The sequence below is a fragment of the Actinia tenebrosa genome, unplaced genomic scaffold (genome assembly GCF_029948245.1).
Source record: "Actinia tenebrosa isolate PJP-AT-01 unplaced genomic scaffold, QUT_ActTen_1.0 PGA_scaffold11__36_contigs__length_13525064, whole genome shotgun sequence".
In the NCBI taxonomy this organism is placed as follows: domain Eukaryota; kingdom Metazoa; phylum Cnidaria; class Anthozoa; order Actiniaria; family Actiniidae; genus Actinia; species Actinia tenebrosa.
This window is the reverse complement of record NW_028292571.1, coordinates 2,527,465-2,554,369: the sequence shown is the minus strand read 5'-3', so window position 1 is coordinate 2,554,369 and position 26,905 is coordinate 2,527,465. Positions and strand designations below refer to the sequence as shown.

General features: G+C 38.2%; 3 protein-coding genes and 1 pseudogene across 3 annotated transcripts in view; 2 read left to right on the top strand and 2 right to left on the bottom strand.

Annotated features, from left to right (window-relative positions):
- The window catches only part of LOC116295471 (tyrosine-protein phosphatase non-receptor type 21), a 34,353-nt gene extending 31,185 nt beyond the window's left edge, over nucleotides 1-3,168 (bottom strand). The window contains exons 1-2 of the mRNA XM_031703282.2: nucleotides 2,838-3,168; nucleotides 224-402 (exon numbers count right to left, since the gene is read on the bottom strand). Coding sequence (XP_031559142.2) covers nucleotides 224-402; nucleotides 2,838-3,005 — 347 coding nt within the window. The 5' untranslated portion in view covers nucleotides 3,006-3,168. The remainder of the gene's footprint in view (nucleotides 1-223; nucleotides 403-2,837) is intronic.
- Nucleotides 3,169-3,497: 329 nt separating this feature from the next.
- LOC116295478 (phospholipase DDHD1) lies at nucleotides 3,498-13,134 on the top strand. Its single transcript, XM_031703297.2, has 11 exons — nucleotides 3,498-4,127; nucleotides 5,457-5,587; nucleotides 6,268-6,322; nucleotides 6,407-6,535; nucleotides 7,073-7,217; nucleotides 7,782-7,894; nucleotides 8,405-8,511; nucleotides 8,918-9,361; nucleotides 9,620-9,766; nucleotides 10,642-11,158; nucleotides 12,069-13,134. Exons 1-11 carry the CDS (start codon nucleotides 3,728-3,730, stop codon nucleotides 12,227-12,229), a joined length of 2,349 nt encoding a protein of 782 aa, XP_031559157.1. The 5' UTR covers nucleotides 3,498-3,727; the 3' UTR covers nucleotides 12,230-13,134.
- Nucleotides 13,135-20,939: 7,805 nt separating this feature from the next.
- LOC148912336 (uncharacterized) lies at nucleotides 20,940-24,308 on the top strand (annotated as a pseudogene).
- LOC148912335 (uncharacterized) lies at nucleotides 23,886-26,390 on the bottom strand. The gene is made up of 2 exons (XM_089027489.1): nucleotides 25,861-26,390; nucleotides 23,886-25,549 (listed from the first exon to the last, which is right to left on the bottom strand). Exons 1-2 carry the CDS (start codon nucleotides 26,073-26,075, stop codon nucleotides 25,132-25,134), a joined length of 633 nt encoding a protein of 210 aa, XP_088883615.1. The 5' UTR covers nucleotides 26,076-26,390; the 3' UTR covers nucleotides 23,886-25,131.
- Between the last annotated feature and the right edge of the window lie 515 nt (nucleotides 26,391-26,905).

The following is a 26,905-nucleotide window of genomic DNA, read 5'->3' as shown; positions in this document are numbered from 1 at the left end:
GTATGAGAACATACATCGGGAGTTTTTTTAAGCCGTTTAATAAACTCGCAGATCGTGTTTTATCGGGTCTAAAACCACTCGGCTACGCCTCGTGTTTTATACCCGATAAAACACACCTGCTCGTTTATTAAACAGTACATAAATATCAATAATATAATAATGTGATATTCAGGCATTCTTTTTATCTAATGAACCAAATAAAATTTGGCAATTCACAATTTACCTTGTAATCTCCTCTTGTAAGCAATATATATTAGCCACAAAAAAATGAACTTGGAATTCTAGGGTACAGTTGGTATAATCCTTGGCATGCCGTTGAAGTTGTTTAATGACTGGTTTATCAAGTTCTAGCCACCATTCTGATCCTTTTTTAGTGAAATACTGGAGTCCAAAATATCCAACCTGGAAAAACAAAATTACAAAAGGGTTTATATACACCTACTTGCAAGAACGTTGTCATACGATATTAGAACATTAGTAATTTAGTGAGAAAGGAATACATTAAAAGACAAAAGAAAAAGTTCAGCTTCAGTGATCTTCTTTTGTTCTTTAATATAATTCCTATCCCACTAAATCACTAATGTTCTTTTTTTGTATGACAACTTCTTGCAAGTAGGTGTATATAAATATATGTATATATAAAATTATTATTATCATTACTATTATTATCATTATTTCATATTAATTATTGGGTAGGAAGGGACAGTTATTTCTTTTTCTTTTCTTATTCCAGTTAATCTCTTATTTTTCATGAACCAAATAAACATATGAGATTTTAGACAGAATGAGAAAAAGGTAAATTATACACCATGAAAAGATGGGTAAGTCCTGGGGGGGGTATTCCACCAGGATTTGGGTAGGGGTGTTCCACTGGGATTCCGAAAGGGGTACCCGGTTTATGACAAAAAAACTCAAATTTGTAGACCCTGATTATGACAAAAGATATAATTAATTGCACTGAGGTCCTGTTTCATTTATCATGTCATCTTGCATATTGTTTTTTTATGACCATAATAACCAGTTTCGGTCAATACAAAAGTAGAAACCCTGAATATGACAGGAAACTCAGGAAAAAAATTGGAACTTTAGTGAAATTGCATACCCTGTTTATGACAAGAAGCTTGAAAAACCATACCCTGTTCAGCGGATCATCCCCGTATAGTCCATATGAGGAGTACCCCCCCCCCCCCCCGGTGTAAGTTTTTTCATCTTTTCACGGTGTATAATTGACCTTTTTATCATTACTGTTTCATTAGAAACACTGACGCAGCTCACACTAGTTTTTAGCAAGTTATCTCTTCATGAGATTTTAGAGATGGGGCAAATGAATAAGGGGGCTTATAAAGGAAATTTGTGTAAGCAGACCGATGGGCTTATAACTGGAGGGGGCGTTGGCTTGTACCAGGGGGGACCAGGGCTAAGGAACTGTTCAAAAAGCAATGGGGTAGGTGAATGGCAAAAATCTGGTGACTAAAAACCACTTTTTCAAGACCCACCCCTTATTTGAAGCTCAAAAAAGTAACCAAACTGTTATTATATCTCACCCTCTCCTCCTACCCTTTACTTTCTGAAAACTTAGTAAAGAAATTTAACTATAATGTAAGAATTCCATTATAACAGCATGTGAATTCAAAAGATCTTTCTTAATGTATTTTAAGTAATTTTGATGCTACATTAATCTCCAAGGTTAAAAATATCAGAATTCTAATAAAGGGGTCACCTAATAAGTAAATGTAAACAGCTTGTCACGTGGCAATGATATACTTCCATTTTAGGGCTTACTACAGCTGGCTATCATAAGTGCTGAGAGGTATTTGGTAATCTTTCTACATTAATATGCCATTGTCTGTGGAAATCCTAAAGGATAAAATTAAGCCTGAAATAACACTAGTATATTCTTTAGATTCAAAAGAAAAAAGCATATATAGCTGGGATAAAACATGAAAATAATTCAAGTGAGACAAGATAAGTCTGTAAACAATACAGTCTGAACATTCTTAAAAGGTCTGAAAGTTTTCTAAAGTACAACATGTTCGATATCAATTCAATTCAATTGCTAACGAGTACAAAAAAAATTTATACCAAAACACACGAGTATTATTAAATAAATTTTATATGTGAAAATATTTTGCAGAGAAATTAATTATTCTCCAAAGTACTCATTCAACATCTTTTTGATAGTAAAGTGTTAATGAGTAGAAGGGAACCAATACAATTCCGTACTAAAACATTTGACAAGTTGTTAATGTCTTAGTAACATAACTAAATGCTTTATTTAGGACACTGAGGTTTATATTAACCAAAAATCCTGTTCTAACAACAAAGAAGAACAATTGAGGTGAATATTTGAGTAATGTGTGGTTTTACTGCATGATTTTGGCAAACCAATTGATTTGCTATAGCAAGAGTGTCTGGACTTCAGTAAAAATACTCTTAGATCCTGAAGAGGGAGAGGCATGGTTTACAAAGGAAATATCAGATAATCTAGCTGGCATACAGATAATTAAAAAAATGTGAACTTTCGAAACGTACGTGTAAGTACGAAATCTTGTGTTAGGGCATGTTTTCTTCGTGTCAACATCGACCTGCGTACGTTATATTTTAAAAACATTCTTACGCCTTTATCTTAACTATTTTTTGTCTTTTTTAACAACAGATAGAACTATAAAGCATTGAATTTTCTCACCACCTAAGATATATATCTTGATCTTTATTTTAATACAACGAACTTTAAATATTTGACATACTCTCACCGACGTCCCAACACCGTGACAAGACCTTGACAAACTCTCCATACAAAAAAAAATCAAAGTCGTATTTTCTAAGATCAGACTTACCTCAGAGAGCCCTAATTTCTGTCCAATAATTTCCAAACAACCAGCTCCAGTGGTATCTTTGGTTAAATCCAAATCGAGCAAAGAGTTATCTAGGAGTTCAACATGCGCCTGCCAGGTTCTGGAGTCATCGTTCTTCGATCCGCTAGCACAAAGAAGGCCAAACGGCATTTCTTGATTAGAAGCAACGAGGCTTGAGTGTTGTGGTACGATCTAGCTTTTCATTCACTTATTTTGTGCATTGGAGTTATATTTCTAATAGATAACCATGGTTAAGCACGCAAAGCGGTCACAACGCTGTTATTTTACCGATAATATCAACATTAACAGATACGAATAGCATGACGGGAGCATTTTACATTGGCCTCTTCCGGTTCTTTTGAACAAACCGCACACTCACCCCTCCCCTTCCCTCTTACTTTTTCACTACCAAAAAACTTAATTTAAAAACCTAATTATACTGACAAAAAATAAACTAACAACACCTAAAGGGCTCTTGCTATCGTTTCAGTGCTTAGTTTAACAAAAATACTGATTAATATTTGTTTAAAGATTTAATTTAAAATATACCCTCGGGTACTCCCTGAGTAAAAGTGTCTGTCCCTTCCTACCCCTCCCCTGTTAGTACATCACCTGATGACTCACAGCTCACTTCCGGGTTGTCGGGTTATTTTCAAAATGGCGGATGCATGACGAGAGATCATGAAAATAGCAACGTAACTTCAAGGATCATCACGATCTCAAATTGTTTATTTTTACTTCAGTTTTAGTATTTATTTTGTAAATACGTTGGTCTTTGTTCCAAAGCTGTTTTCGTTTGCAGCCTTGGGTTTGAGTCATAAGAGTTAAAAGAAGCTGTTTAGTTTTTAAAAACAAGAAGCTTGTATTTCGCGATGGAAGATAATGCTGATGAACCAAGTGAGACATCACAAGAGTCGTCTCCTTCAAGTCCTCCGGCTAGACCTTCAAGACCACCGCGACCTCCTCCACCAGACATCAAAAGGAACCCCAGCATTGCTCAACATCTTGATGCACTCCAAAAACTACGACCCGAGAGGATTCGTTGGTTTTTCAAAGAGGAAGACAACAAAAGATGGACTCCTTTTAATGGCAGAGATTCACTTTCAATTGAGGAAACATTTCGCAAAATAAAGGAGCTAGAAACGTCCAGTCCCAAAGCAGACCCTGATAAACCTCTGAATACTACAATGCTGTATGATTTCCCCATTGTTAAAGGAGGTCTATACGAGGTGGATGTTGTGGCTAGACAGTGTAGTCCTATATACTGGAAAGGTATTCTGTATGTCAGTCAAGAGTCTTTATAGCATAATAGGGTCATTGTTACAGGGGAAAATAAGGTGTGTCCTACATAAGGTGTGTCTTACATAAGACACCATCTGTCCTCTTTGTTGAGGAGGTAGACAGAGACTGCTTGCAGGGTATCTGACTGTGTGACCAGTACAAAATCTGTCTTTGTGTCTTATTTTTGAATAACACACATCTTATTTAAGAACAGGGTTACGAGCTATTCTAAGTTAAGTCATACCTTGAAAAGGACACATCTTAGCTAGTTAAGAAAAGAGGCGAACACAATGTTTGCATGGGCAACTTCACACAGGAAGCCCATAAAGACAAAGATAGGTATTGACAAATCAGCCCAAATAAGACGTGAACTATTTATACATGATATTTATGTCTTATGTACTGTAAGACAAACTAATATAACTCATTGAATCAGTCTGCATCTTATTTAGGCTGCCTCTTATTTTCTCTCATGTATAAAAGGGCCTTAATGAAAAGCATGAAATTAAAACCTCAGATATGAATGCTGCATTTTGATAGCAGTAATTACGTCTTGACTTCTCATTTCCTAAAAAAAAAGAAAGTGCATGTGTGCTGTGTGCAGTATAAAGCATGCAGGCAGCAGCAGATCCAGACCTTTTTCAACGGGGTCGAATGTTACCTAGAAAGGCATTACATAGCATCCTTATTAGGTCTTACCTTATAGGATCCTTTATTCTTATTATTTTTCAACTCCAAAGGGAGGTTAGTAGTTGCCCAATTTAGCCCCACTAGATCTGCCCTTGCTGGGGGCTTAGCAGAATATGAGAGAAGTGTTGGGAGGCGCTAGCATAATGTGCAGCAGAGTGTTTTCCAGTATTTCCTGAGTGGTCTGCTAATTCCCAAGTGATTCTATAACTCTACCATGGCCAGCACACACACATGCAAATAAAGCAGCTTTTCCCATGTTCAGTTTGTGACACAGGACTAATGAAACACCAGAAACACTCATTACAAGAAGCACTACTTGTTGTTGCTTTTAACACTTCTGTATGCTGTATTAGGCCAAACAAAAAAATAATTGTGTTTCCTGTTGCCCGACTGACCCTAATTTTCTTGCCAATTTTTGTCAACCCTAATATTTTTTTATTCCCAAATGCACCAAAGGGTTCCCAGTAAGCCCATCTCCACTGTTGTATCAGTAAAAAATTAAAATAAAAAATTCGACCTACTGACCCTCGTGCAACAGGAAACACACTTAATTTTTTGTTTGGAGTGAATGGAGTGAATGGAGCAGTATGCTTTCGGTTAGTAATGTATTGAATGCTTCATCATATCTAGAAAAGGGAATGGCAGTGTGCCGTGGTACATGGTTTATTGGTACACCAGGATCACCAAATCTGTGGCAGCCGGTCAGTGAGGAAGATGCTGATCAAATAGAGAATTCACATCAGTCACTATGGAGGGCAATGGTAAGCTGACCAGGGTTTATATGAACACCAAATCATTCATACCTGAATGATACACAGGGAACCCAATTTAGATAAATTTGATAGATGAAAATAACATCAGAAAATATGCCTTTCAAATCATCTGTAACCAAGGGTGTGCCTTAATTATGTGTAAAGGCACTCGGGCATTCTGACCATTCAAAGGATTCATGGAATTTCAAAGTGTTTGTTTTGTTGAACTTGTGCACTTTACTTGACCATTGGTACTTGTGAGTATTTTGATTCTAAAATCAGACCACCACTCAGTCATGGGCCGTGGAAGGGTTGGGGGAAAGAGGCGATAGCATCCCACTTTTTCCCACACTAGTCTCAATCTTAGCCTCCCATTTTTTAGGTTGCACTGCAGTCCCTGTAAGTACATGGGTAATCAAAGAAAACACGGCAGTATTTTACAGACTTTTAAAAGGGTTATTTCACTATTATTGGAGTCTCCAGCATAAAAAATAATAATAAAAAAAGCAGTCCTGTTTTTTCCAGTACAGTATCCTAACAGCCTAAAGTTGGTCAAGATAGGGGAAAACTGTGCTTTTGGCCTTGGAAACTGGCCTAGGCTTATTGCCTGCAATCTTTCTCTATCCAGACCTCCTGGCCTGCTGGCCTGTAAATAATATATATGTAATTTTCATGTTAATACATTCCAGGGGCTTCATGTTGGACCAACACAAGATGAACCTGACAAGTCTAAATTAGGAGATGGTATGAATTTTAACTCAATTATATTTCTTTTATAAAATACAAATATTAATTTTAAAGTTCATGAACACATTCTTTGTATTTCAGCACTAGGTCGCTTGAACTTGAAAGGCTATTACGTTGAATGGAAGGAAATCAATGATGTTTGGCTGTATTGGGATGATATCAAGTCAAGAATCATAAGAGGTGTTGGCACTAAGATTGGATTATCCTCAGGTAGAGACAAAACTACTAAAGGCCCTGACAAACGCTCCCAACATTTGACCCAACATTTGACTAAGGATTTAGCAAACATTTGGCTCAGCATTTAGCCAACATTTTGACCCTACATTGTTGGCAGACAATGTTGATGACAAAAGCTCCCAACATTTGACCTGACAAATGTTAAATAAAGTGTAATTTGAATGTCTGGACTGTTGGTCAGGGCCTTAAGAACACATTCCTTACAGCTACTGTTTCAAGTGTTGGGCTCTCAGAAGGGTGGGACTGCTCAGAATTTATCTCTAAGTATTTTAGAATGATTAAGTAGTCCCCTTCAAATCTCCCTGTGCCATCTTTGCATTGATGTGAGACGAAAGGTGGGTTGCAATGATGGAGACTTGATATGAATATTTGTCCAAGGTGTCAAAAAAGGTTTCTATCATTGCAAGCTCACCGTTCATCTCGCTTCAATGCAAAGATAAGGCTACCTTTGAAGATGGTGCAGGGAACTGTGAAAGGGACTATTGTTGTATATTAAATGTGTGTTTGCAGGGGTTTCCGCAAGCCCTCTTCATCGTGGCTATCATACAGATGCTATAGTCAAAGATGGTCCCTGTGACATCACACACCTAGTGTTCGTGATTCATGGGATTGGTCAGTTGTTGCATATGAGCAATATAGTCAGAAATGCCAAGGAGTAAGTAGTGGAAATATCATGTACTTTTTATTTTAACCGCCACCCGGTTAGCTCAATAAGCCTGAAGCGAGATGACGTTTTACCCCCATCTCTAGACCATAATCCTTTTCACGTTGCTTTTCTTCTTTAATTATGACTATTGTTCCTGTATTCTCTAAGGAATCAAAAGCTTTAATACGAAAGAATTTTAAAAACTATTATGATATAGAGTCGAGGTCATCTCGCTTCAGGCTTATTGGTAAGAGCTTTGGTCTGTTGTGTGAGAGGTTGTGGTTCAAGCCTCGGACGGACCAACACTCGGGTTCTAAAATGACTGTGATTACATCTGAAAATGGTTAGACCTTTAAGCGTCCCTGCCCTAACGGAAAAAAACAATAAATTTAAGAAATATTTGAGCGGATGCCTTGTGAGTGGGAACCCTATACTACTTGCAGAAATTCGCAGGAAAAAAATCGATCTTCCGATACTGATCAAAGTCATATCGTCGTAGTAGTCCGTTCAAAACATTTTATCTATGTTATAAATGCACACTGATGTCGTAACAACTGTTTTTACCCCTTACAGTTTACGTACGTCTGTTAGTAAAGTATTAGAGAAAAAGATCCCTGGATTTCCTGAAGATCAGCGCATCGAGTTTCTGCCAGTTGAATGGAGATCGTCTTTGAAACTGGATGAAGGTATGTATTAACCTGAGTATCATGCCTTCAGGGTGCCTGGGGAGGGGTTGGATTCCAGGTATGTATTGACAGGTCCCTTCCCCTCATCGCCAGATCCATTTACATTTCTCATTCTGCTGTATCAGGCGCTCCACTGGACGGTTTTCGTATTAGTACATGGCGCGACATACCGCAACATTGAAATGGCTTCCCTTTGTCTTCCAGTAATTCGTCCAATCACAATGCATAGTTACGGCTACAGTAAGACAGTCTACGGCAAGGCTGCGATATGGCCACAAATTTCCCGTATTGTCAGTTCCTACTCATATACGAAAACCACTCTAAACAAGCAAAGTCGTGGAGTTCCAAATTGTTTGTAATGTTGAAGTAGTGCACTTTTCACTTCACCGTTGGTGTTTGCGAATATTTGGACACTAAAATGAGGCTAACCTTGTGTAAATGAGTCTTTAGTCAACGATCATGAGCTATCGCCTCGATCCATACTAATGTATAACTGATATCAATGAACAGGTACGATTGAAAGCATCACGCCGAAGACTGTGACTGGTATTCGAAACGTGTTGAATACAAGCATGATGGATATCATGTACTACACTAGTCCCTTCTATAGATATGAGGTGGGTTTTGTTCAAATGCTTGGTTTAAGATTCGTATTGCCTCTGTCCAACCATCGATCCATTCTCCCATCCATCCATCCACCCACCCATCTATCCATTCACCCGCCCACCCATCCCATCTATCCATCCATCCATCCATCCATCTATCCATCCAACCACCCAACTACCCACCTACATACCCACCCACCCACACACCATCAATCTGACCACATCCACTCTCATCCATCCACCCACCTACCTACCAAGCCATCCCTACCCATCAATCTGACCACACATCCGCTCTCATCCATCCACCCACCTACCTATCTAGCCACCCCTACCCAGCCAACCCCTACCCATCCTTCATCCATCCAACTATCCAACTATTTTTTTATCCAACAAACACATATTTGTTCATCGTTTGCAGATTATCAATGGAGTAAGAGACGAGATGAACCGCATCTATGACGCCTTCTGTTCACGCAATCCTTCGTTCATAGAAAACCGTTGTAAAGTCTCGATCATAGCTCACTCTCTGGGCAGTGTAATCACCTACGATATCCTCTCATTATGGGACGTAGAGTTAAGACATGCGAGTGAAGACGAACTCGGAAGAACTGGATTTTTAACCGAGAGCTTCACGTTCCTGCGAAACCTGGCTGGGACTTCCGAAGAGGAAAGTAATAATTTCAACGAAGATGCGAAGAAGAAGGCAAAGCTTACTAAACCGAAAGAAAATATACGAGTTGAGCTGTCAAAGGCTCGCAACACTGTCATGGAACTGGAAGCCATGTTAAAGACTGAGTTGGAGTTTGAGAAAGCAATTGAAACAGCGACAGGCGAATTTTGTCCTTATGCGTTGAAATTCAAGGTAAAGATTTTTATCATATTTCACCATCACTCTCCGTGAGGTGTGCTCCACACACGCTACCACTACATTCACTATTTACAAGACACGACATTCAGCTCACATGTTGATTTATATAGTGAGGAAAACTAGATACCCGGAGAAAAAGTCTTGTGGCAAGGGAGAGAACAACACATCAAACAAACTCAACACACACACCTTCCCTAAGGTGCCTGAGTTACATACGTGAGCTCATTTTTCTTTTATTTCTTAAACCCAAAGGTAGAAAATCTATTCTGCATCGGCTCCCCGCTCCCTGTGTTTCTGACTTTACGTGGTATTCGCCCTCAAGATGACGTAGAAGATCACGTGTTTCCCAAGGCTGTATGTAAAAAAATGTTCAACATCTACCATCCAGCAGATCCTGTCGTAAGTACCCATCTGTCATTCTGATTAGTTTTCGCATGACCGTGAAATATTCGTGCCGTGCCGCGACCATGATGTTTTCTAGAATTTTGATTGGCGGATTCAGTTTTTTTCTTGAGCGATGTGATTGGATTGGCAGTGCCGTAACATTGGCGTGACCGTGTCCACGCTGTGTTTATGCCGTGTTTCAGGTATTTCATTGGATGGAGAGTAAATTCTCGTGCATTGTGATTGGTCTGGCGTATCCCTTGCCGTGTCACGACCGTGTTCTTGCCGCGAGCGTTTCACAGTCATACGAAAACTGCTCTTTTAGTTGAATTTTAAGTAATACTTAAGTAAGACAATAAAGAGTAGACCTTTTTACTGATACGGCGGCCATCTTGAATTCTATTGTTTTCAGTAAGAGATTACGGGATGCCGTGGGAGCAAATATGGGAAAATCTATAGACAGCACTTTACGTTATCCAATGTGAAACACATCTTAAAACCAATTGAATTTGCTGGTAGTTGGAGCGATATTTAAAACACCAAAACGTAAAATCATTTGAAAAAGTAACTTTGTCACACTCTATGCTTTATAAATATTTCTACATTTGCTCGCTGGGCATCCCATAATTAAAAGTGGCTGCCATATCAGTAAAAAAGGTCTAATACGGGTATGAATTCATTTGGGAATCCGACAAGGGTGGACTAACTGTAGTTCACTTGCCTCTTACCTCTGAGATGTCGGATTTGATTTCAGAACTTGACATGTAAGTAGAGTTTGTTGGGTCTCTCCCTCGATTAGAGGGTTTTTCTCCAGGTTTTCTGGTTTCCCTCCTTTTACAGACCCCTAACACGCTCATCTACAAAAAGGTCGGTTTTCAATTACTCTTCAGGCTTACCGACTCGAGCCCCTTATCAGCGAAGACTACACATCTATTCCACCCATTCAACTGCATCGCTTCGATCATGCCAAGTCTGGCTATGCCGAGGAGAAAAAAATTCCCTCCGAGAAATCAGGCTGGAGCTTGTTTAATTACCGAGTAGGGTACAACAAACACAAAGAGAATAAAGAAGAGGATATGTCCAGGTCAAACTCGATAAGCGACGACAGCGAAAGCCAAGAGGATGAATTAGTGATTGTCGACCATGCTGCTGCGATCGAACAGGAAAAACAAGAAAAACCGGAAAAACAAGAAAAACAGGAGCAAATGAAAGCTGCAGCCAGTAAAGAGAAAGGTGTAAACGAGAAGAAAAGTGGTTGGATGTCGAGTTGGTTCGGGTCACCGAGAAAAACGGCCAAGTCGACAGAAGATGTACACGAAGCAGCGCGTACTGAAGCTGACGGAGCTGCTGCACCAGATGATTCACCAAAGAAAATCAAAGGCGAACATGTTGTCGTACCTGGAAGAGGTATGTATGTTAGAAGTTCCGTCAGGACTCTATAATTAAATACGCTCGAGTATAGAGCTATTTATTAACTGAACGCGTTTGAATAGACCTTTATAGCCTGGGCACAATGTTTGCCCATTTCAGACAAGCTGTCATTCTCTTTGGCGGGAAACAGTTTTCTTTGTTTGAGTTGAGTCTAGTAGAAATTCATTCGCTAATGGTAAGAAAAGAGCGGGAAACTTTGACTTTTGAAAAATGGTACACGCGTCTACCCAAAGAAAACCAAAAAGAGCGGCAAAAGTGGAATACCTCAATTGGAAGACATAGTTTTCCGGAACCTTCCGATCGGAATGACACGTATCATTTGTTTTCCAACCGAAATTTCCGGTTTTTCCGGGCAAATGGAAAGCATCCCAGATTGATGTGTCTTCTCGCGCGCAATCGTGGAATTATTTATGAGACGTGAATTAAAATGTGAAAACACCCACAAGGTAAAGAGGTTTCCCTGCAACCAAGTATCTTTCTCTCCCTTCTTTAGGTGCCCCCTTTATTCATCAATATTAAAGGGAATTAGACTCTATTCACATACAGTTCACATACACTTATGTGCAACGTTGCTCTCCGAGTAGATTTTTCAAAAGATGTCACACTGAACAACTATTCATTTCAGTATTATCCCCAGGAATTTTGTAGGAGGTGCATTTCGTGTTGACACGATGAAAATTGTTGCTCACGACAGCTAGCTGCATACACGGTGCCACTTCCTCGTCGTTGCGTTCGCAATTCTCTTGTATCGAGTCAATGCGTGGTTACGGTTGCGGTAAGATACGTATGGCCTTACGGCTACAAATTTACCCTATAGTTAACCATAACAAAAACCGCTTCAGCGGAAATGTATCTAACATGGCCTGTGCTTTCATTGTTTTTTCAGTACTGAATGACCGTCTAGACTACGTGTTAAGAGAGGGCTATATGGAAAATAACTATATATCAGCCGTTACGTCTCACATCGCGTACTGGGGTTCATGTGACGTAGCTCGGTTTGTTCTCGAGAAGACTTTGATTCTGAGCACCAGCGAAAAAAACAAATAACCAGACCAAGCAAACATCCTCTCCTTTTTTTGTCCTTCCTTTCCTTGTCTGAATGTCACTTCCTTTTTATTCAATACTTTCATTCTTTCTTCCTACCATCCTCTAATCCTTCCTACCTTTCTTCCTTCCTAATAATTTCAATCCCGCTCCTAATCAATCCTCAAAGTTTTCCTCTCAATGTTTTGATACAACGGTACTCCAACGGGGACCACCTTGATCAACTAGTATCATTAGCCAACCATATTGCGACATTCAATTCGATATTTTAACCAGCCAATCAGAAAACTCATCAATATAATAAGAGCGTGAGAACGTGGGAATCTGATTGGCTAACGCTGTGTACTGTTATTTGATTGGTCGGTTTTATTCAAGTGGTCCCGGTTAGTGGTCAGCACAGTAATAGTACATTAGCATTAGTATGGCGTCATTACTACAACTACCAGAATCCTTTGCACACTTAATTTCTTTTGTTTAGTTAATTAGCACCAATGGTCGTACTATTTTCATGAGAGAGAAAAATTAAATAAGAAAGAAAAATCTGGAAAGCAATTTGATAGTCGTAAATAACTCCTTCATGCAAACGGTGTTTCTATTACACTGTAACAACCAACTGCACAATGAAAATTCCACAAAGAAGAATATATTACATTTATAATATTAATAATAAACTCTTTATTTAACGATTTATTTTTAATAAATAAACAACAAAAAGCACTACTTTCATATAATTTAAATAAATATATATTTGTATTCTTGGACATATTTGCATAAGAAAACCTGCCTAAAATATGAAATCACGAGATTGGGAAATACTGTACTTGGATTTGGGTCAATGTGTGAAATTCCATCAAATATACTAAATAAGGATAATAATCGATAATAATAATAATAAATAGTAAAAATAATACTATGCGTTTTTCTTACTGGCTCGAGTAGTTTATTTATCCATCCATCCATGCATGCATTTATTTATTTATTTATTTTTTTTTATTATTTATTTATTTATTTATTTATTTATTTATTTATTCATTTATTCTCACGCATTGCATTTTCAATTTTTCATAACCTACATAGATCAGGGAATCTGATTGGATCATAGTCTTGTTGTTTAGCATTTAAAATAACGCGGGCTCAAAGACCAATCAAAGTAATTCAAAATGGCGGACGACTCCACTCGAACTGAAGAAGTCGTTTTAAAACAATCGACTAAAAGGCTAATTTTAGGAAACGATTCTGCATAGTGAAGACACCACAGTCCATTGGCATGTTGATACAGGTACTTAGAGTTATAGTGAATTCCAACGTGTTTATGTGTTGTGCTTCGTGTTTTGTGTTTTCTTGTGTTTTGATTTTCTGCTTTTGTTGTTGCTGCTGTTGTTGTTGCGGCTTTTGTTGTTGCTGCTGTTGTTGTTGCTGCTGTTGTTGTTGCGGCTTTTGTTGTTGCTGCTGCTGTTGTTTCTGCTGCTGTTGTTGCTGGTGCTGTTTATTATATTTGCCGCTGGCTTCTGTTGCTTTTGTTATTTGTAGATTATCGTTTCGTGCTATAAACTCACTCATATTTTTGAAAATTTATCTGCTACATCATGCACATGCATGACTAGACTAAGGTCCAATTCGTCTTTGTTCATCTTTGTTTTTTTATTCCTAAACATTTACTTTAACCCCGATACAAAACTCTATTTTTTGACTTTTTGAGAGCTTTTGAAGCTTGTAAGCCGAATATAAAAAGTCCATTTGCCATTTGTGACTACACTGGCCTAAAGAGATTTGGAGGGCTGAAGGTAAAAAAGGAAGAAAGAGAGTTCCTTCCATCCTCTTCCTCTCCCTTTACTCCTCCTCACACCCCCCCCCCCCCCCCCCCCCCCTTTGGAAATGCCTTCCCAAAGGTTACCTAGTCCAAACACTGGCCTCTCTTTTGACAGCTCTGCTTTTGTTGTTCTACCTGTGACGGGTGGGTACAAAACCTGGACCCGGTCAATGGACCACCTTCGGGGTCTGTGGACCACCTACTTGGATAGGCCTAAAAATAAAAATAATAAAGAATGAATTTAAAAAAACAAGGGCACATTATGTGTTTTTATTGAACTTTACCTTCATGGCAACTGTTTCTTCTCAGGCCATTCTCTGTCTGCCTAAATTCACTGAAGTATGCTGAACAGACATAACTTCTTTTATCGTCTAAACCGCATGATTAAAGCTTTCACTGTTATTCTTTGATTTGAATAAAGAGATACTTAATCACATCATTTGCAGCGATTAAAAAACAGACCATACGCTACCGATGCCATTTTGTTCAACACAGGGCTCCCATATTCATGGATGTGTACCTTGATGGGCTTCCTGTGCTGTGTTGAACAAAATGGCGTCGGTAGCGATACGATATGGCAGAGCGGTCAAAGGAGGGGCCAGTGTCTGGACTAAAGGCTACCTTACTTTGTGAGAACCAAAGGGTGCAGATGAAGGGGCTTCCTTCCTATTGACATGGGCAACAACGGTGTAAACAATTACTTTTTTATCCGTGTTTATTATAAGCATGTATTTCATGAACAGTTTTCAGTTCACAGTTCTCAACAATAGCAATGTTCCAACCATTCACATGATTGTCTTAAATAAATACAAATAAATATTTTTTTTTGTGTTTGGCTCAAGTTTCAATTTATAAAAATAAAATAAGCTCTGTTCCTTTGTTGCTTGATGTTACTATTTTCTCTTATTATTTTTGAATTTTCAAAAAGGCTTAATTTATAGACTTCTTTACTTTGGGCAAAGTGTTTTCTTTTCTTAGACCACATGTCATCCCAAAGTGTATCATTTCTTTGTTTACAGTTGCATATGACTAAGACACATGAACATGGATACAACTCGAATCTTAAAAAGAAATAGAGGATATTACATGGGCGCGCGGAGATACGAAATTTATCTTCGAGTGTTGAAAAGGTCTCTCACGAGTGAGCGCAGCGAACGAGTGTGAGATTTTCAACACGAGAAGATAAATTTCGTATCTCCAAGCGGCCATGTAATATTATAATGCTTTTTATTATTATAACTAACTAATAGCTTAAAAACACATGGTAAAGATATTTTCACATGTGAAATAACATGTTATTTTCACATGTGAAAATATCAGTTTTTCGAAAAGGAGAAATATAGGTATTTTATGGATAATTATATGATAATCTCAGTTATTCTCAAGAGAATGACAGGTGGTCTGAAATAGGAAAACCTTACACCCCAGGGTTAACAAGAGGTCTGTCATAGTTAAATGCTTCAGTAAAGGACTTTTCTAGCCCATAGATTCCATCTTTTCATGGCTTTTTATGTTGAGCTGTTAATTCCGTTTCGATAATCCCTTCCAGTAGTGCAGTTTTCGTAGGACTGTGAAAAGCTCAGTGCCGTAAGCGTGACGTGCCCTGACCGTGATACTTTCTAGAATTTTAATTGGCTGATTTTTTTCACGCGCTATATGATTGGTCTTAAAGTGCCGTGATCTTAGCCTGACCGTGTCCACGCTGTGTTTATGCCGTGTTCCGGGTATTTGATTGGATGAAGAGTAAATTCTCGTGCAATGTGATTTGTTTGGCGTATCCCTTGCCGTGTCACGACCGTGTTCGTGCCGTGAACTTTTCACAGTCGTACGAAAACTGCACTAGTTTGTCCTATTAGCTAGGGAATACTAATGAGATCTTTGTCAACAGACTTACTCTTATGACCGTTCTGAAATATAGGAGAATGAGCTCACGTCACGCAACCCATGTGTGACAAATTCAATGCATTCAGCACATTTTCCCATTGCCATTTCTCTTTTGTCATATATCATGAACTGAAACAGTTCGCCTTCTTACTAATTCTTCATTTCCACGTTACGTCATCGTCGCCATGTTGGTGGCATTTAACAAAAAATTCGCCTCATTTCTCCTTCCTTTGTTAATACCTCCAATATGGTCACCATGTCTTTGTCTCTTGACTCTTGAAAATAATGGCAAACCATTCATATCGAAGTGTTCTTTCCATTTCTGGCACAACTGCTTGGTTTAACGAGGGTAAGTCACGTGACCTCGTAGTTCAATTTGGCCTATTGCTTTGTCGCTTCAAGGGCCGAACTACGAGTATATGACAAAGAAATGACTTGACCTGTGAGTTGCAGTCGTCTTTGAAGCGTTTTTCAAATCGCCGTTTCTTTTAATTCCAAGATATAGGTTAACAGACCTTCCTCTTTTTCTGTGATGGGAGTAAGACCAGAAGACAGTAAACCCAGAAGATAGGAGACGAGTGTGTAGCAGTGTTTCCTGTGTTCGTTGTTTCTGGATCAAAGAAAAAATATATATAATTTACAACAAGTTTCTCAACAATTTAGTGTATTCAGTTTCTTACTTTTCCACGGATTTTATTTGTGTGTGCACTCAAATCATTTTTATGTTTTTATAGAAAAGTTTTCAAACGATGTTGTTTGCAGGAGCGTAGCAAGAGCGGGGGGAGGGAGAGGGCCAGCAGGCGATTGTTAGATTAAATGTCGTAAATTTAAAGGAAGTTTACTTACCGTGGTGTACACTTTCCCCTTCTTATTGATAGCAAAGTATTGTCTTGTTTTAGCATTCTTTACACGTATAAGGCTAGTACCGAATGATTCGAGCTCAAACAAACCTACAAAAGTAGATTAGAATTAGTAATGGTTACTGTGTATATATGCGCGATTCTGACTGACTGACTGACTGACTGACTGACTGACTGACTGACTGACTGACTGACTGACTGACTGGCTCACTGACTGACTGACTCACTGACTGACTCACTGGCTCACTGACTGACTGACTGACTGACTGACTGACTGACTCACTGGCTCACTGACTGACTGACTGATTGACTGACTGACTGACTGACTGACTGCCTGCCTGACTGACTGACTGACTGACCGACTGACCGACTGACCGACTGACTTACTGACTGACTGACCGACTGACCGACTGCCTGACTGCCTGACCGACTGACCGACAGACCGACTGACCGACTGACCGACTGACTGACTGACTGACTCACTGGCTCACTGACTGACTCACTGGCTCACTGACTGACTGACTGCCTGACTGACTGACCGACTGACCGACTGACCGACTGACCGACTGACCGACTGACCGACTGACCGACTGACCGACTGACCGACTGACCGACTGACCGACTGACTGACTGACTGACTGACTGACTGACTGACTGACTGACTGACTGACTGCACTGAATCACTGAATGGATTAATGGAAGTATGGAGTGCAAGATAGCACAAGGATGAGTAATTTCGAAGGCAGAAAACATATTTTACTTACATCTCAATCGATTTTGTTGACAAAACTCATTGGTTGTTCCTTGTATAATTCCCTTCGTATTAACCGCGAGATAAAAACCAAGTTTGCTATAGAGTAGAGCTGTTCTAATGTGAGAAGGAGTGAACAAGTCTATTTGTTTCATTGGTAAGAAAGCATTGTTTCTCTTCTGAACCTTACGTAGAGAACCTGATGCTTTACTGGCCGCAGGCAGGCTGTTGACGAGGAACGGAACCAAACAGAATACTAGAGATAGCTGAAAAAATGGGAAAATTACAAGTTTAAGAAACAGTATCAGTTAATGACATTCGTTGGTTCTTTCATACCCTATATCATTATATCTTTCTCATCCTTTCATAGGTTTATAGTACTATCTGTTCGTCTTTCGTTCGTCGTTCGTTCGTTTGTCGTTCGTTCGTTATTAATTGCATCTTTTGCATTCTTTCTTTCTATCTTTCTTTCTAGCGTTCTTTTTTTTTTTTTTTTTTTTTTTTTTTTTTTTTTTTTTTCATTCTTTCTTGCATTCTTTCTTTCTATCTTTCTTTCTCGCTCTCTCTCTCTCTTTCTTTCTTTCTTTCTTACTTTCTTTCTATCTATCTTTCTTACTTTCTTTCTATCTATCTTTCTATCTTTCTTTCTTGCATTCTTTCGTTCTTTTTTACTTCCTTCCTTCCTTCCTTCCTTCCTTTCTTTCTCCAATCTTGTACCCTATATCATTATATATATCTTTCTCACCCTCCCATAAGTTGATAGTACTAGTTTTGATAAACTTATCGGCTAAAAACTAAAACCTTCAACAACAAAAAACTATCAATTACACCGGGCTTAAAGAATGATTTATCGTCTTACATTGTTATTCCAAAAAAACCATAGGTATTTTTAATCTTTACAACAAGAAGCCGGCATTTATATAAATGATTTATTTTTTACAACAACTTTCTTATCAGAAAATTTTCCGAATTACTCTAATTTAGTCAAATTTTTCATAGAAGAAAAAGCGGGGGGAAAATACTGTATACTGTGTAGAATAATTATATTTGTTCTAAAAACTATCAGTAAGCTACTCGATATGAATACTTATTGAATGCGAATGTATTCCATGTTATAATATTCCAAAAATGTTTGACATGAAATGTTAACTAGTTGAATGAGGATTTATTTCTGTTCACCTTCTTATTCATTAACAATTTGTTGTTTTATTTACTTTGACATTAGCAACGCAACAACAAAAATTATCTCAACTAACGAACAATTTTTTGTTGACGAAAACTTAAAATCATACTCGCACTCTCTATATATTAAAAATCAAAGCTTACCTGGACAAAAACATTCCTGGTCAGATACGATTCCATTTCCTGGTAAAGAAACGCTCTCAGAGATTCCAGCCAATTTTATCGTCCACCCAAGGCGAATTTTCCTCGATTATTTTCGTAGACAGTTGTTTATGGCAGTTTTATAGTGGAGTGCTCGTGCATTAATCGATGTTATATTGTTCATCAACAATCGATTTGGTGTCTTCCCTTTGTTTTGCCCTAAGTGATTCTAAAGAAAAGAATCTTCGTTATTCTAAAGGCATCAAAAGCGATTGTTTAAGCCGCTTAGGTAATCTACAAAACATCTAATCGTAAATAAACACGTTTTAAAACAAAATAGTTTTTCTAACGTAACTATTGTTTGCGGTAAATATTTTTCTAGGGAGAGACCTTCAAATAATTTCAAGTTGGTTTAAAAACTTGTACAAAAACGCTTTCTTTTCTTCGATAAGTTGTGCATGACTAAACTTGTTCGATATCTTAGATGTCACAATTGTCTATTAAGCATTTTCTCGTAGATGTTGCAGCTTTGGTTGGTTTACAAATTGACTGACTCGATCGGTCTTCAAAGTCGGATTAATTACAAATTCAACAGTGGAAGAATTGAATAAATTTCGGAATGTTTATGGCCTGTTTTAAGCGACATTATAATAGGTCTCTTAGGACACATTACCACTCAAAATTGTTGTAAACAATATGGATAGTATCAGCTACAAAGCTCTACTGCTTTGGACAGTTGAGAGCTAGTTACAAACTAGTTTGAACAAATTTCTGCAAGTTGTAAGCCTATTTAGATGAAATGCAAACCTGTAATTTGAAAAGTTACATTGTACAAAATATTGGAACTGATTCTTAAGCAAATAGTTTGGGAAACTTTCATTTCCGTTTCGTGACGTGAGTTGGTTTGTCGGATCGTAAGTGTGGATATCCTGGTTCCAAACACACCGCCTGGTCATTCGGCTTCTTGTAAGGAACAGATGCTTTTAACGCAAATGCCGAAGCATTATTTCCGACAATGAATACTGGAAAGGGAATTTTGAACTTTGTTTTCTTTAATCCAGGAAAGGTTTGCCGCGAACTGCAAGCATGAAGATTAAAAGACCCCGCTAAACTTCAGTGCAAGACAAAGGTACAGAAATATAAAAATTGGTGACGAGTTAAGTTGCAATGAAAATTATTTATGAATACTTTCTAAGAGTCTGGTCTGCTCAGGGTTTGACTATAAATCGGGTGTACGAAGAATAGAATAATTTAGTTTTAAGAAGAAGAGGAATCTAAAGAATGTATGAGTAGCTCATGCAGGAAGGCATTTGCCAGTAAATATGCACCACCAAATTGGGTTTTGTCTTAACTGTCGTGTTAAGAATAGTTGGGAACATTAAGAAAATGTGGTGATTCCATGCAAGAAAGCCATTTCAGTGTTGTACAGTTATCATCTCCTTTCTAACATACGAACATATTTTTACATCTATACAACTCTCAGCTCCTGTGTGTATATCTTTGTATCTTATCGTGGGCCCGCATTTGTTGCAATTGTGTATGAGTACCGTTCATTTTTTTACTTTAGAAAAGCTTTTCTTATAGGAAGCCTTTTCACTGTTAAGCTATGCCGTAAAGTGCTATAGTCAGTACCGTAGGTTTCAATTCTAAGCTAGAATATAATGTCTACGATACTTCTTATTGGAAGCCATTTCAATGTTAAGGCATGTTTCATAGTGGTACTTCTAACGGGAAGCTATTTCAATGTTAAGGCATGTTTCATAGTGCTACTTCTTACGGGAGCCCATTTCAATGTTAAGGCATGTTTCATAGTGCTACTTCTTACGGGAACCCATTTCAATGTTAAGGCATGTTTCATAGTGCTACTTCTTACGGGAAGCCATTTCAATGTTAAGGCATGTTTCATAGTGCTACTTCTTACGGGAACCCATTTCAATGTTAAGGCATGTTTCATAGTGCTACTTCTTACGGGAAGCCATTTCAATGTTAAGGCATGTTTCATAGTGCTACTTCTTACGGGAACCCATTTCAATGTTAAGGCATGTTTCATAGTGCTACTTCTTACGGGAAGCCATTTCAATGTTAAAGGACAACTGACCCCAAAAATTGCCGTTTTTCATATAAAACTACAACGTACATAGATCACATAAATTCAACTTTGAACTCTGATACAGCTTCTATGTCGCCGAAAAGAAATAATCAATTCGCGAAAAATAGCAATAGAAGAGCGCCATATTTGAGCCCGCAATAAATTACCGCATTAATGCCGTGACGTCACAACGTGAAGCTTGCATTCCAAACTTGTTGAGTTTGTATATTTCGAGTGCTAGTCGATCTTTTAATAGTCTAAGTTAGAGTAAGTTTCTTAATCCAGATGGTCCATTGTTGTGTGCCAGAATGCACCAACCATTCTTCCAAAACTGAGTCTGTTAGCTACCACAAAATTCCTAACAAAATAGCTCTTCAGAAGGCATGGATAGCGCGGATAAAGAGAGAGAACCTGCCGCCTTTGAAGAACTGCTACGTTTGCAGCGATCACTTCGAGGATTCATGCTTTGAAGTGGATCTGATGGAGCAGTTAACCGGGATAAAAAGGAAGAGGAGATTAAAGAGCGATGCTGTTCCGTCAGTATTCAATTTTTGCAAGCCAGCTAAAAGAAGAGCTACATCAGAGAACCGGCTCAAACGCAAACAAAACGAAGAGGTGAGATAACATGTCATTTATACATAACATAGTTTACATTGTTTTTCGAAATAATCACTCATGAAAAAGACTTATTAATGCATACCGAAGCGAGTCATCAATCATTAGCTATTTATGCTTTCATAGATGAAATGTTGCTTAAAATCATAAGTATAGCTAGTAATATTTGATCGATACTTGAAATTTTCAAAATGGTTATTTGCACGTGTTTAGTTTACATTTGATATTTATTCGTAAACCATAACAATGTTGCCGTAATATTCCAAATTTGCTTGGATAAATGACCACGGAAGAATAATTTATAGCATTGTTGGTTAATATGTTTATTTTGTATTATTTAAGGTAAAGTAGGCCTCGAAGAATGGTTTATAGTATTGTTGAAAACATTGTTTATTTTTGTATTTTCAAAGAATGTGGAGCAGCTATGTGCCACAATAAATCCCTCGTGTGAAGATCCACCAAGTATGGAAACACCAGAGTTCTCTCCTGAACCACTTTGTAAGGAGATTGGTGTTCAGTGTTGCCTTGGTTGTAGATATGTTGTAACATCCACTGCATCAACTCAGACAGAGCCTGGATACTATAAAGATGCCGACACAACAACAGTTTACAATCCCTCCCCTTCACCAAACATCAGTAGAGATGAAATACTCAGTGTGAGCTTCCACGACCACAGCTACAGTACTAGCTATCACCCCTCACCAGTAAAGTCAATGCTAACAGTGTCTCCACAAAAGTCAGAAAAGTCTTTGTTTTCAGAGGAAGAGGGACTCCCACTAAGTGACGATGATGATGGTTTCATTGTTTCATCGCAAGAGACAGTTTCAACAACGGACAGTGAATTAGAGCCAGAAAACAAAGACTGCAATAAAACTCTTGAAAACCATATCAAAGAACCTAAATATTTGGTATTTAACTCTTGTTTGCAGCAGTTATTCAAGTTTTGTAGAAGCTGTGGAGCACCTATCGCTGATGTCAACTTTGTATGTCAAGGCAGCCTACTTATTGTGACAACTATATGTATGAAACATCATGCTTTGACATGGTACTCACAGCCAATGTTAAATCGCTTAGCTATTGGGAACTTGTTGATTTCCTCATCAATATTATTTACTGGTAATACTTTTACCAGACTTCAAAACTTTGCATCCTGTCTTGGCCTAAAATTTCTGAGTGAGAGGGTCTTTTACAGACATCAGGAAAGTTACCTATTTCCTGTTGTTAATGATGCTTGGAAGAGAGAGGAGGCTGCTGTAATTGAAGAGCTGTCAAATAAGGACATAGTAAATCTCAATGGTGATGGCCAAAGTGACAGTCCTGGCCATAGTGCTAAATATGGCACATATACTATGATGGAGACAAGCACAGGGAAAATTGCCACCTTCAGCATTGTTCAAGTCTCTGAAGTAACCAGCTCCAATGCTATGGAGAAAGAGGGGTTTCTAAGGTGTTTGAACACTTATAGAAGACACGGTCAGTATAAAATGTATCACAACTGACAGACACACATCCATCACCAGCACTATGGCAAAAGATTTTAGCCACATCAAACACCAGTATGATGTGTGGCATCTTTCCAAGTCAATTGTAAAAAAGCTGAACAAGAAAGCAAAATTGAAGAAAAACCAAGAGCTGGCACCCTGGATACAATCCATTTCAAACCATCTTTGGTGGTGTGCTGCTACATGTAATGGGGATGTACAACTTTTGAGAGAGAAGTGGAAATCTGTTGTTCACCATTGCGTGAACAAGCATTCCTGGAAGGATGCAGAGGTATTCAAAAAGTGTGCCCATCCTCCCCTAACCCGCAGACAAGTGCGCACCACACACTGGATCAAGCCGGGGTCACCAGCTCATGTGGCCCTAGAAGAGGTTGTCCTTCAACCAAAGTTACTTAATGACTTGGCAAGATTGACCGACTTTTGTCACACAGGAGGGCTTGAAGTTTATCATTCGATGATGCTGAAGTATTGCTCAAAAAGAGAGCACTTCTCTTACAAGGGAATGGTTGCTCGTACTCAACTTGCTGCCATTGACAACAATTTCAATACAGCTAGAATTCAAGCAATTGTTCAAAAAGGCCCAAGGAGTGGAGAAGCTCGTTATCGCAAGTGCTTCCCTAAGATGCACAAGCGCTGGGTTGTTAAGCCAGTCTTACAAAGAAAAAGCTATGCTTTCCTCCCTGAGCTACAACTGAAAGTACTTGAAATTTGTGAGGGTGGCATGGAGGCTGCAGGGGTTGACCCAATTGAAGAGGTTGAATTACCAAGAAACATTGCTAGTGTTCCTGCCCCAGACAAACAGGAATTGATTGAACGACACCGGTCAAGATTTTCTAGGTAATTAATTTAAATGGAATGTAGTAGAGACTAAAAACACTGAAATGTGTAGTGTTAAGTGATGCTAATTCTAACCATTTCCTATTTTTAATTAACACTATTTAGTAGAAAATAATGCAAAGCATCATTGGCACTCTTTTAGTGATTGTACTCTAGTGAATAGCTGTTTTGAAAGAACTGTCAAGTAAGCCTGTCGTCCCAATCCCCCTCATCTTTGAACAGTTGTGTTCATTACTGGTAATAATTACAATGCTTCTACAAATGGGAAGGTACATGACAGACCCAAGTAAAACTGCTATAAACAAAATATGTAATTAATGTGAAGGGGACCTGATTAAAGTGGTAGATAAGTTTGCAGTTTTTAGATGTTCAGATGAAAATTGTATTAAAATATCATTACCACTTAGGAAACGATTGACTTTTAAATGAAATCTTAAAAGAGGTCTTTTCTTTAACTATCTACGCTACATTATATATGGGGTCTCTCCCAGTATGAATGTAGTATAGAAAAAATTCCAGCTGAATAGTGACTTTCGCTTTCACTCATGGGAATCAAGATGTTCATTCATTTGCTCTCAGTGAATTAATCAGCACATGATTACTGAGCTGCAAAGGGCCTATTTGCCTGGAAAAAAAATATATGAGCCATAAATGGCTGACAAGCCTGGATGCCAAGATTTCCTAGTGCCAATTTGTCTGACAATGAGACTAGTCAGTACCGAGATTCTAAGATGGGGTGGGATTCTATCACCAAGAGAATATTTTTTTCATTTAGCACAATTTTTGAATCCATTATAGCATGCTACTTCAAGGCAAATTCTTTATAAACAATACTGACTAGCCTTGTTTTCAGACAAATTGGTGCCCAGGAAATATTGGTTATCCATGTCTAGTATAACTGCAAAATTTGCTTGGTTAGCTCATGATTTTGTCCACTAGTGCTTTGTACACTAGGTTCTCTATTCAGCTGGATATTTTGTCTAGGTGTAGTTGTTTTTAAATAATAAAATATGCAAAACCTAGAAAACATTTATATAAACAACTTTCTATATGTACTTCATCTAAAAATAAATTCATGACTACTCTTATACATTTTGGTCTCAGCCTTTCCATGTTTTCCTTTTCAATTTATCAATTCAGAAATCCTGATAGAAAAAAATCCACTCTGTGTATATGAAATGAAGTAAGGAATAAATAAAATGTATATAATAACTCCATGTAACTTTAGGCCAAGCTAATCATCTGCATAGTGAAAACCTTCAAATTCAAAGTCCTCCTCTAGTCCAGGGGGAGGGAAGTGTGCTCTGATGCACATGACAGCACAAGAGGGCAGAACAACCCGAACTTCCTTTCCAAGAACTCCCCAGCACCATCTTGCTAGTTGCCTATATGCAATGTGTCTGTACTGCTTGTGCTCTGGGCCTTCATACGCATTACTGTACTGCTGTTTGTACTGAGCCCATGCGGTTCGAAGAACATACTTATTGGCACAAACAGGTAAGAATCCAGGATGTTGAGTAATGCATGGTGGTGGTTCATCAGCATCTCCATCTTCAACAACAGACTGGCATGTTGCAACCACTTTTTCGATTTCTTGGCAACAAATGCATTCAGATATTGAATCCATAATTTGGCAGCTACCACAGGTACACCTATTTAACAGAAATAAAACAATTCTTAGTATCTTTGAACATTATCAACGATTGTCCCAAGTGAGAATATACATACACAACTTGTGACACAACTATATCCCTGTATCTATATCCTGCAGTATATAACTTATTGACTATCAAGCGATGTTTTTAATTAAAATTGTGAAAGTTGGTATTGCTTTTGGTCGCAAACTGGATTCATGCATACCAATATCTAAAGAACAGATTGCAAGAACACGAGTGGCAAGATACGATTTTATATAAAATGGATATGTAGTTCAGTTTTGTGATAAGACAGAGGTACGACTTACCAATCTGAATTTGTAAGTCGATTGTTCTCTTGTTCATCGTCTTCAATAATGTCACTGTCAGATCCTTCTCTGAACTCTTCATCTGAGGAGATTTCTATTTCTGGTTCAAACTGATATGGCCGTAAACCAAATTCGTCGTCCATTCCGAAAAATTCTTGAGCGAAATCGTCTCCCGAGCTGTCCGAGCCTTCGGAAGAAGAATTAGATTCTGACATGCCTTTAATTTGATGACCAAGTTGTATTTTTTCGCAAAATATTGAGTAAAAAGTATAAGAAACTGAGGAAGAAGTCAGGCAAACAACTGGAAGCTTGAACTCTTGTGACGTTGTGACGTCATTACGCTATTTTTCTGAGCCCGCGATAAAAGCGCAAGATGGCGGCCACCAGAGCGATATATGCGATGTTTTCAAAAAATTGTTTTAGAAAAATGGATGCTCTATCCCCTTTAAAAACTGGATTTTTGGACTTCTCAAATGATGTAGTTCCTCTTAAAAATGGGTCATTTTGGAGGGTCAGTTGTCCTTTAAGGCATGTTTTATAGTGCAACTTCTTACGGGAACCCATTTCAATGTTAAGGCATGTTTTATAGTGCTGTATAACGGAAGCCATTTCAATTTTAAGGCATGTTTTATAGTGCTACTTCTTATGGAAAGCCATTTCAATGTAAAGGGATGGCGTATCGTGTAAGTCAGTTACTGTGGTGGTATAGTTTAAGTGCTACATTTGTTTTAATTTCTCCACTCTACAATACTTATGGTAAGCCATTTCAATGTTAAGGCATGTTTCATAGTGCTACTTCTTATTGGAACCCATTTCAATGTTAAGGCATGTTTCATAGTGCTACTTCTTACGGGAACCCATTTCAATGTTAAGGCATGTTTTATAGTGCTGTATAACGGAAGCCATTTCAATTTTAAGGCATGTTTTATAGTGCTACTTCTTATGGAAAGCCATTTCAATGTAAAGGGATGGCGTATCGTGTAAGTCAGTTACTGTGGTGGTATAGTTTAAGTGCTACATTTGTTTTAATTTCTCCACTCTACAA

Bases quoted from the DNA above. Each gene is read 5' to 3' on its own strand.
- LOC116295478 (XM_031703297.2), top strand. From the start codon at position 3,728: ATGGAAGATAATGCTGATGAACCAAGTGAGACATCACAAGAGTCGTCT. The intron at 5,588-6,267 runs GTAAGCTGACCA...AATACATTCCAG, and splicing joins AGTCACTATGGAGGGCAATG to GGGCTTCATGTTGGACCAAC. The intron at 11,159-12,068 runs GTATGTATGTTA...TTGTTTTTTCAG, and splicing joins TGTTGTCGTACCTGGAAGAG to TACTGAATGACCGTCTAGAC.
- LOC148912335 (XM_089027489.1), bottom strand. From the start codon at position 26,075: ATGTCAGAATCTAATTCTTCTTCCGAAGGCTCGGACAGCTCGGGAGAC. The intron at 25,550-25,860 runs GTAAGTCGTACC...TCTGTTAAATAG, and splicing joins CGACTTACAAATTCAGATTG to GTGTACCTGTGGTAGCTGCC.